General features: G+C 38.2%; 1 protein-coding gene across 1 annotated transcript in view; it reads right to left on the reverse strand.

Annotated features, from left to right (window-relative positions):
• Positions 1 to 11,221, reverse strand: part of VPS13B (vacuolar protein sorting 13 homolog B (yeast)) — a 624,807-nt gene that overhangs the window by 124,484 nt on the left and 489,102 nt on the right. The window contains exons 39-40 of the mRNA XM_006760303.2: positions 7,547 to 7,748; positions 7,137 to 7,227 (exon numbers count right to left, since the gene is read on the reverse strand). Of these exons, the coding sequence (XP_006760366.1) occupies positions 7,137 to 7,227; positions 7,547 to 7,748 (293 nt within the window). The remainder of the gene's footprint in view (positions 1 to 7,136; positions 7,228 to 7,546; positions 7,749 to 11,221) is intronic.

The following is an 11,221-nucleotide window of genomic DNA, read 5'->3' on the forward strand; positions in this document are numbered from 1 at the left end:
GGAAAGGCTTGTGACACAAGACACAATAAAGATGTCACCTGGGAAAGACCAGCATGCTGGGAAGGAAGGTACCATAATAGAGTACTTAGCATGATGGATTCACCATAATTAGGATCTGGCCAGACCTTGCAGTCTCAGAAAATTTTCATGGTGTCCTAGCACTGACTGGATTTAGGAATGCTGACTCATGCAACAAAGTTCACAGGAGACTGATATATAAACCAGATGCCAAGTTATTCATTTACCATGAGGTGTGTAACTGCCAAGGAGCCTGGAGACCGATGCTGGTCAGAGCAGTGTATGGTCCTTCCTAGAGACAGATTGTGTTGGGAGCCTGACTATTAGAAGGTTGTTTGGGTGGTTGGGTGATCTGAATATTAGACACGGAGATTGGACAGCTGCTATATTCATCTCCATAAATGGGATTTAGCTGACAGGTCAACCACACAGATACTTGGGTACCAATTCTTTGGATGTTGCCAGGAGGGCTTTTGCCAATGAATAATTCCTTGAACCTCCTAGACTTCTAGAGCTGACCAGCTCTCCTTCCTGAAGAAACATTCTTTCTTGAGATATCCCCAACCCATCTTGTGTGTCTGGGAGTCCTTTTATTTAAGGTTATTTTGTATATCTTTGGTCTGATTTGTTGTTTTATGATTTACAGTTTGAAGTAAAAGAATAATTTTATTTTCCTTCTTTTCACATTTCTCCACGAAGTAGCTTATCATCACCCAACATGTCATCTACAATATTATTATCCCAATGTTGTACACATAGGGTGAAGAGCATGGGATCTGGAGTCGCAGAAAGATCTGGGATAAAATTCTGGCCCCCACTTGACATTTTATGGTAAAAGACCAGTTAATTTCACCTGGCCTCAGTTCCCCACTTATATAATGGAGATAATGCCCACATCACAGAATCAAATAAGACTTAATGAGGTTATGTATGCAGAGCACCTAGCACAGCACTGGGTATAATACACCAAGGTGACCACAACACATCAGAGCAAAAATAACACAGTTCTCAACCATTTAGATTCTCCTTGGTTTCTAAGTATACAATATTTTTTGTTCATTATTCTTCCAATATGATTTTTATAATCATATTAGTATAAAAAACTAATTTCCCTAACTTATGAACCAAATAAACCAAAGTGAATTGGGAACAAGTGCCTTGATTTCTTTGGCTTCCTGTTCTCTTCCACCAGAAACAAACAAATGATACAGCTTGCCTTTGTCTTTTTTCCTTCTTGTTATCCGTGTGAAAATATCCTTTAAGGACTCTAGTCATGATGTTTTCATATAAGAATTCTGCACCAAATTTTGAAGCTTAAGAGTGCGTTTATTTTGTTTGTTAACCTCATCTGAGGATGTTTTCCCCATTGATTTTTAGACAGAATGGAAGGGAGGGAAAAAGAAAGTGTGTGTGTGTGTGTGTGTGTATGGGGGGGGGGCGGGGAGACAGAGAGAGAGAGAATCATCTATGTGAGAGAGACACATTAATTGGTTGCCTCCCACACGTGCCCTGACCAGGGCCAGGGATTGAACCCTCAACCCAGGTATGGGCTCTTGACTGGGAATCAAACCTGAGACCCTTCTGAACACAGGCCGAAACTCTAACCACTGAACTACCAGCCAGGACAAGAATGTCTTTTTAACTGAGAAAGTCCTATGAAATCATATAGCTCTAGTAACAAATTTATTCCCCCCTTCCCCACCCCCCATTAATTTCATGTACTCTTCAGATGTCAGAATTACACGATTCTTCCCGTATAAATGTACTGGTCTATGCCAGTGATGGTGAACCTATGACACGCGTGTCAGAGGTGACACGCGAACTCATTTTTTTGGTTGATTTTTCTTTGTTAAATGGCATTTAAATATATAAAATAAATATCAAAAATATAAATCTTTGTTTTACTATGGTTGCAAATATTAAAAAATTTCTACATGTGACACGGCACCAGAGTTAAGTTAGGGTTTTTCAAAATGCTGACACGACGAGCTCAAAAGGTTCGACATCACTGGTATAGGACATCAATGTAGAAATGTTTACTAGAGGAATTCCTGACATTAGTTCTTATATCTTTCTTTTTAATCCATAAAGTATATTATCACTGCCAAACTCATCCTCCGTTTTCCTTCTTTAATTTTGTTCCCCATCTGTTTAAATTGCTTCAGCGACCCCCATCCACTTAATGTTTGTCTTGAATTGTAATGCTGCAGCTTTATACTCCTACGGTCCTTGGGGGAAAGATGATATTTAGTTTGGCCCATTGTCAAATACCAAATGGAGATATCTAAAAATTTAGTGCAACAGACAAATGCAAATAAATAAGAAAACAAGAATAATACAGTATTCAGAGAATAAGAACAAGCACCATGATGGATCTGGGTGAGAAGGAAATATCCGTTTCCAATTCTACTACAGAGGCTGGATGAAACTGTACAATCTGGGAACCTGGGTGCTTCCAGAATGGAATCCTTAGTAGGCAGAGTACCCAATGGGATGAGAAGACAGCAAAACTTAGTCCCCACCAGATATGGTGCCAGACATTCCTTATTCTTAAGCTCATCTAAACCACAAAACATTCGGCATAACTCTACCTTGTAGATACTAAATATACTACTAACAAAGTTTAACATGACAAAATTACAAACTGATCACAAAATAAGATCCTGTTGTTTTCCGTGAACTTTAATAATTTCAGGGTCTTTAGTCAGAACCTGTGATTAGTTTGATTTAACATTATAGACATGTTTTCCATATTTTTCACTATAATTGCAAAATAATTTCCATACAGTCATATGGGAGCCTATCTATACATCCCGTTATCAATCACAAAAAGATGTGTAAACAGGCAAGTAGAAGGGTTCTGTAAAAGTGAACTCTAAGGCTAGTTTTCCATGAACTAAATGGTCCTGCAGGAAAAAGTTATCCAAATTCAATTGTTTTTAGGACTAAAAGACAAGGAGATGAACTTATCTTTGAAATTAAGAACTTGCCTCTGTCTAGGGGGCAGTGGGCTTGGCAGAACATTCAATGATCTCACCAAGGGCCTGTGTAATGTAATAACACGAGACTGTGTGTTTATGGTAGATAATACCACTGAAGCATAACACGATGCATCCTGACATAATTCCGTTTGTAAAACCAGAACTCACTCAATATCCCCCATAAGACAATGACAAACAATGTAATACTCTTGAATAATATAAAACAGGAACACGACATTCATCCATTCAGTGTATTTACTGAGCATCTCCATGGCAGTGGATACTCTAAAGGACACAATGACAAATGAGATCTGATCATTTCCTGGGGAAACCTACAGCCTCGGAGGGGGACATGCTATGGACACGTAGTTAAAATGTGAGGAACAGGGCGAGCAACAGCCTAACAGGTGCCATGAAGGGTTCTGGACTTTAGAGGAAGGGGGTAGATGTTTACAGATGGTGCCCGGGAAAGGCTGCATGAAACAGATGGCACGTGGGCTGTTTGGAGGTGGGGCTAGGATTTCAGCAGAAAAGGGGAGATTCGAATGGAGAGGGAAGTGGAGTGTCACAGGCTGGTTTGGGGGTGTGACAGGCCAGCTGGACTACAGCACAGATGGTGTGTAAGGGAGTGAAAGGCATGGGGGGGGGGGATGTAGACGGGTATCAAGGTCAACCTCGTAGGTGAAAGAATGCCTGAAGGCTATTCTCAGGGAAGGGATACATTCCCCCTGCACTTTGAGAACATGTAGGACCGCTTGGAAGGGAAAGACACTGAAGACTGGAATTCCATTGCGGGGCTCTTTTATGCTCCAGGCATTCGCTTGTGAAGGGGGAGTCTAGGGAACTCACTATGAGTAACGCATGCGTGTGTTTTAACTATAATATTTCACTTAATTCTCATGACAACTCTGAGAAATAAATAACATTAACTCCGGGGGTTTAGTTGAAGAAATTAAGGCTCCAAGAGATTACTAAGGTCACTGAGTTAATGAAATAAAAAGGGGAGAGGAGCAGGACTCGGCAGTGGGACTTTAATGTCCACATCATCTGCATGATACCACTATGATAAAGAGCCTTTTTATAAGCTCCCTCAATGCAGGCTCGGCAGCTCAATATTGTAGGTGTGCCTCTGGTAGAGAGAATCACATGTCGCACGAGAATGACTGATGACAGAGAGTTTCTCCTTGGAAATTGAAATCAGGGAGATTCCTCTGCCCCAAGTGACCAGGGAAACTTCCCTGCTACACTGAGAGCTCTTTATGAGTGGATGCTGCCTTGGAGTCCCGAAGAGCCCAGGGAAGTACTCAAGGAGAAACTGTCATCATGAATCAAACTTGTGATTCATGCAATATATTTTCTATTCTGAACAGACATTCCAAGGACCTGAAATAGTTTGTATGGTTCTAAGATAGCAACCCTGAGAGTTATTTCCACATATTCTGCTCCAGGTCTGGGATATATAGTAAGTTCTCACTTAACATCATCTGTGGGTTCTTACAGCTGCACCAAAACAATGTATAATGAAACCAATTTTTCCACAGTTAGTTGACATGAACAAGAGGTAAGGTCCCACAGCATCGCATTGATGTTATAACGAAAAAAGGTTATTTGAGGACCTGCTATTCAAGGGTTGGACCAGGACCTCTGCCAGCCCAGCTGTCAATTCCAGGTGCTCCTTCCCACCACTGGATCAAGCTCTCCCTTTCTATTTACAGTCGGTGCAACCATGTCTTGTTCTTAGGCTAGCACCCCTGTCTTTGAACTCTGCTCACATCTCAGTTCCTGTCTCCCTAACAAGATATGGAATGTGGCAGGACCTCTCTAATACCAACACTTTGCTTTGCTTGTGGAAACCAGCCAGGTCCACTGTCTAGGCTTCTGGAACTGTCCCCATCTCCTGGCCTACCCCAGAGGGCCTGCAGAGTCATAAGCCTCCCGCTCTTTCGGGTCTAGCCTGTGCTTCTGCTTCATGAGAAGAGTTCTGAGAAGAGTCATCATAGCGGTGGAAATAGTTTTCATACTTACATAGCATTTGCTCTGTGCCGGGCATTATTCCAGGTATTTTACAAATATGAATGCCTATAATCATCACAGTATTAACAGCCTCATTTTATTGATAAAAAAAGGCAAAACAAAGAACCTGAGGCTGAGAGATTAAGTTACTTGTCTAAGGTGACATAGTTTGCTAGTGGCAGAGTCAATAATACGAATCCAGCATTCTGGCTATAGTTCATTCTCTTAACCCCTATGTGCTCCTCCCTCCCTCTCCAATGACAGTGAGAAGGTGAAGTACATATCATTAGTGAATGTATTTACCATCTTAGACGCCCCATTTTCTACACCTGGAATAATACTATCACTAATAGTTCTCAGATTTATGTTCATAAATATATTAACATTTAGCTATAAATCTGATCCCCAAAATCAGTTAGAAAGACCTTACATAATGCTGAAACTTTGATACATGAGTAATTTCATTTTGATTGAAAATACCACAGATGTTCTGCATTTAGGGACATCTAATAAGACAGTAGGGTTCAAAGATATTGCTATTTTCATAGCAAAAATTATCCAAGAATACTGGTAGAGAAGACAATCATGAATATGACACTGATGGGAGGGAAAACAAATATGAAGATTTAAAAATCAAAGGAGAGTTACTTAAAAGGTCTCATCTTAATAAAAAAAAGAATCAAAGTACAGATTGTCAACATCTGGCAAATTGGATAGTTCTGTACTCTCTAGTTTACTTGACAAAATGATAACACATCATGGTTATCAATTCAGAAGTGAACGTCCGACCACATGTATTATAATCAGGAATTTTAAAAGGAATTAAATAATATAATAGTATCTATGCTAATATGAATTTTGAGCTGCTCCGATTTATATTATCTTTATTTATTAAATATAGAACAATCATTATAAAACTGGTGAATATCCCTATGTGCCAGAGGATGGAGATAAGTGATCAAGGCATAAAAGAAGCCTGTTTTCTAACAGTAGAGATGGAAAGACCATAAGCAAGTCAGTAAGTAAATGCACAGGATAATTCTGTATAGCAAAAAGAGCTATGAAGAAAGTAAAACAAGGTTATATAATCCAGAATAAAGTCAACTCGTCGGGATATGACCTTTGAGCTGGAACCTGAGTGACAAAGAAGGGAGCAGAATGAGAGAAAGAACTCTGTATTGGCATGCTCCCTGCGCCAGGAGCACAGGAACAATGGGAGATGGGCAGACCTGCAGCCAGAGAGGTGGGAAGGGCACAGATCATCGGTCCTTGTAACCATGGCAGAGGGGAATTTTATTCTAAGTGTCAGAATAAGTCAGCATAATGCTGCAAGTTAGGGGAGTGGTGTGACCTGATGTACATTTTGAAAGATCATGTTAGCTGCCATTTGGAAAATGCATCCTAGGAAGTCAAGCATGGAATCAGAGAGACCCACAGGAAGCCTCTGCAGCAGGGAAAGCTACTGTAGTAGGGAACAGAAGATGGTCGCTTGGACGTAAGGTGTATCAGTAGAGAAATAGATGGAACGGGGACATATTTTGGAGGTAGAGTAATAGGACTTGTTGATGAATTAGAGGCAGGGGGTTAGGGAGGGCAACTGGGAATGATTCCTGGGCTTTGAGTGGATGGTGTGTGATCTAGTCATAGGTAGAAGACTAAGAGAAAAAAAATTTAGGAGAATTAAGATTCATAGGATATTAGTAAGCAGAATGATAACAGAGTGATATCCACAATGACATTTACATTAAACTCAGGGAAGTGGTAAGTAACAAACTCTCATAAAAATCATATGGCATATGATCGCTGGTTAGTTTTCCTGTTAGCCTACTCATGCCCCAAGACCATCCTCAGTTCTGGAAATGAAATGAAAACTTAGTCATCCATTCTGGCTTTATGTGGACATACTCTATTTTAGAGAGAAGTTCTAGAAATGCTGAGGAGCTGCGAGCACATGATAGGTACTCAAAAACACATGTGGTGAACTGAGTGACACCTATTTGTCTTAGAGACTGCGTAATCTACCTACAATAGGACTAAGAGTAGAATTGAGAACTCTCAAAATTGCCATGTACTATGAACCTGAATTACAGCAGTCCCTTATTTTAAAATATTCTTTGTGTGTACATATGTGTGAATCTCCATAGCATCATTCCCGGGCTATCTTCAGTTTCGTTGTAAAACAACACTTCATAGACACCAGGCATTTTCAAAGGTTCTGTTAAATGGAAGTATAATTAACTGTATATTTCTGAAGTGAATCATTTTGGTGTATGACAGCAAGAAAAAATTATGAGGATAAAAGTAAAAGTATAAAGAAGCTGGGTAGTCAATTTTATGGGTTTGAGATGGGAACAAATCAAGAATTGACCCTTAAGATACATCAAATGGTAACTTACTATTTTTTGTACTCCGGGCATTAATGTACTTTTTCAAGTGATCTTATTCTGTTACCTCTTAGTAAATGTGCAGCTAAACCTGCACACACACGCACACACACACACACACACACACACCCTGAAGCTGTTACTACTTACCGGCATCTCTTATATACTGAAAAAGACCCGTCCGCAGGTCATCGGAACTTTGTTCACTTTTAAATGTCTGGTTCTTTTCCACAGGAGGTGGCACATGTGGCACCGCTTCAGAAACTTCAACATTTCTCTCCTCATTAAGGTATCCATTGAGTAACTCATGTAGAAGAACTAAACAATTCAAATGTTCTTGACCCCAGAAAACCTTTAAAACCAGATGAAAAATTTTAGTGGCTTAAAAATATAAACATTTCATGAAAATAATTAGGCACAATCATATCTGAATTAATGCAAGACTGCAATTACATTTAATGTAATTACTGACAATAAGTAAACTATAATTTCTAAGTAATTGGACCTATAGGATGTAATTCTATTGCTTGAGTAAATATATAAAAACAACAAAATCAATTACATCATATATTATGTGAATAACAATCAATTTTAAATGCTAAATTAATGATGAAATTATGTTAATGTGAGGTAATGTTTATTAACTTAGCTAAAAGGGAAAAGAACACCTATTGTAATCTAAGAAAAGGCAATGAAGATCTCCTAAGCCAAAATGTTAAAATAAAAATAATAATCTTGTAGAATAGCTTCCTACATTTTGTCATGAGATTAAAAAACACATATTGATTATAGGGTTCTTTTCCTTGCATTTTTATTTTTAAGAGAAAGAGAGATGGAAGATGCTAAATGAACCTGAACTACTCAAAAGCCTCCCAACTTCTGTGTTTAGTGAGAATATGCCCATACACAGTATTTCACAGCCCGAACCAACTGGACAGGAGCTCTAGTAGAGTTTCAGAACAAATATATTAGTGTTTCTTATGAGAGAGAGGATCAAGGTCCCTTTTTCTACATGTGAAGAATATTAATCTATAACAGAAGTCTGACTGGTGGGTAATAATAATTGTGGATTCAAAATGTCAATAATATTATATGTCTATGAATATATTGGATAAAGGCAGCACAACTATTAATTCTAAGAAAACCACACACACACACACACACACACACACACACAGAGGTAGAAAAAATTAACCCTGTACATTGTAGCTATGTTTAAATCCTGGGTTTGGGTTCTGCTTTCTGGAATTAAGGTATCTCAGAAATGAAGGTAAGAGATATGATACTAAGTCTATTGATACTAAGTCTATCTAGGTCAGTGGTTCTCAACCTTCCTAATGCTGCGACCCTTTAATACAGTTCCGCATGTTGTGGTGACCCCAATTTCATTGTTACAAATTGAACATAATTAAAGCATAGTGACTAATCACAAAAACAATATGTAATTATATATGTGTTTTCTGATGGTCTTAGGCGACCCCTGTGAAAGGGTCGTTGGACTCCCAAGGGGGTTGCGACCCACAGGCTGAGAACCGCTGATCTAGGTTCTCATCAATATTATTTTTGGATCTGAAAAGATAGAGATAAGTGAAAAGTCAAATTGAACACTGCTCCAGCCTTTAAATAGTGAAGAGACAGTCATCTTCGTAATATAGAGATGATCTACCTTGGTTTTGTTCATTGTTTTTTTATTAAAATTATTGGGTGACATTGGTTAATAAGATCATCTATGTTTTAAAGTGTACATTTCTATGAGACATGATCTGTATATTGCATTATGTGCCCATCACCCAGAGTCAAATCATCTTCCATCACCATAAATTTGGCCCCTGCTCTTTTTGTTTTTAATGTGGAGTTACTTTGCTGCCTTGAAAAAATGGTAGAAAATAGATGTGGAAAATTTCCAAAGCAGTACAAAAGCAAAAGTTATTAGGATCCCCCACATCTAGATCTGTGTCAGTAAGAACGCTGATGAAAAAGTTGGAGCAACACAATTTTAAGATGACAATAAGGAATTAATATATAATATGCCTCCATTATTCACACATTAGTCATTTCCATTTTCTATAATTGTGGATTTCTTCAATTTTTGAAATTATATCAAATTTGGGAGGTATCAACTCATATAAAGAATACATTAACAGGAAAAATAAGAAAACCAGAATAGGTTAATAACAACTGATGAAATTGAAGCAGTAATGAAAAAACTTCCAGCAAACGAAAGCCCTAGTCCAGGGAGCTTCACAGGGGAGTTTTACCAAACATTTAAAGAAGAACTAACATCTGTCCTCCTCAAATTATTCCAAAAAATTCAAGAGGAAAGACCCTTCCAAGCGCTTTTTATGAGGCCAGCATTATCCTAATTCCAAAACCAGATAGAGACACTACAAAGAAAGAGAATTATAGGCCACCATCCCTGATGAACATAGATGCTAAAATCCTCAACAAAATAGCAAATTGGATCCAGCAATATATTAAAAAGATCATACACTATGACCAAGTGGGACTTATTCCAAAGATGCAAGGCTGGTACAATATTCACAAATCAATAAATGTGATTCATCACATAAACAAATTAAAAGATAAAAATAACACGATCATATTGATAGCCACAGAAAAAGCATTACACAGCCCTAGCCCGTTTGGCTCAGTGAATAGAGCGTCGGCCTGGGGACTGAAGGGTCCCAGGGTCAATTCCCGTCAAGGGCATATACGTTGGTTGCAGGCACATCCCCAATAGGGGGTGTGCAGGAGGCAGCTGATCGATGCTTTTCTCTCATCAATATTTCTAGCTCTCTATCCCTCTCTCTTCTTCTTTGTAAAAAAATCAATAAAATATATTTTTTTAAAAAGAAAAAGCATTACACAAAATCCAACATCAACTTTTCATAAAAACTCTGAGCAAAGTGGGAATAGAGGGACCATACTTCAACACAATAAAGGCCACGACAAACCTACAGCCAACATCATACTGGACGGACAAAAAATAAAACCATTTCCCCTAAGAACAGAAACAAGTCAAGGATGTCTGCTTTCATCACTCTTATTCAACGTAGTACTGGAAGTACTGGCCATAGCAATCAGACAAGAAGAAAAAATAAAAGACATCCAAATTGAAAGGAGAAAGCAAAACTGTCATTATCCACAGATGACAGGACATTGTACATAGAAAACACTAAAGACCACCAAAAAACTACTAGATTTAATGAATGAATTCAGCAATGTAGCAGGATACAAAAGTAACACCCAGAAATTGATGGCATTTTTATGTAATGAACTTTCAGAAAGAGAAACAAACAAAAAAAACACACCAAGAATCCCGTTTATCATTAACAAATGGGATTACCATTTATTAATGGGATTACCATTAACAAAAAATCAACTACTTAAGAATAAACTTAACCAAGGTGGTAAAAGATCTGTACTCAGAAGACTACAGGAAATTGAAAGAGACAGAAGAAGATATAAACAAGTGGAAGAATATACTGTGTCCATGGATTTGTAGAATTAACATCATTAAAATGTCCATACTACCCAAAGCAATCTACAAATTCAATGCAATCCCTATTAAAATACCAATGGTATATTTCACATATCTAGAACAAATACTCCAAAAATTTAAATGGAACCCAAAGACACCATGAATAGCTCCGCAGCAATTTTGAGAAATAACGAAGTTGGAGGAATCACAATACCAGATATCAAGCTATACTACAAAGTCACCGTAATCAAAATAGCCTGAATACTGGCACAAGAACTGGCATATAGATCAATGGAACAGAACAGAGAACCCAGAAATTGTCCCAAGCATTACGCTCAATTAAG

The sequence above is a fragment of the Myotis davidii genome, unplaced genomic scaffold (genome assembly GCF_000327345.1).
Source record: "Myotis davidii unplaced genomic scaffold, ASM32734v1 scaffold497, whole genome shotgun sequence".
Taxonomy (NCBI): Eukaryota; Metazoa; Chordata; class Mammalia; order Chiroptera; family Vespertilionidae; genus Myotis; species Myotis davidii.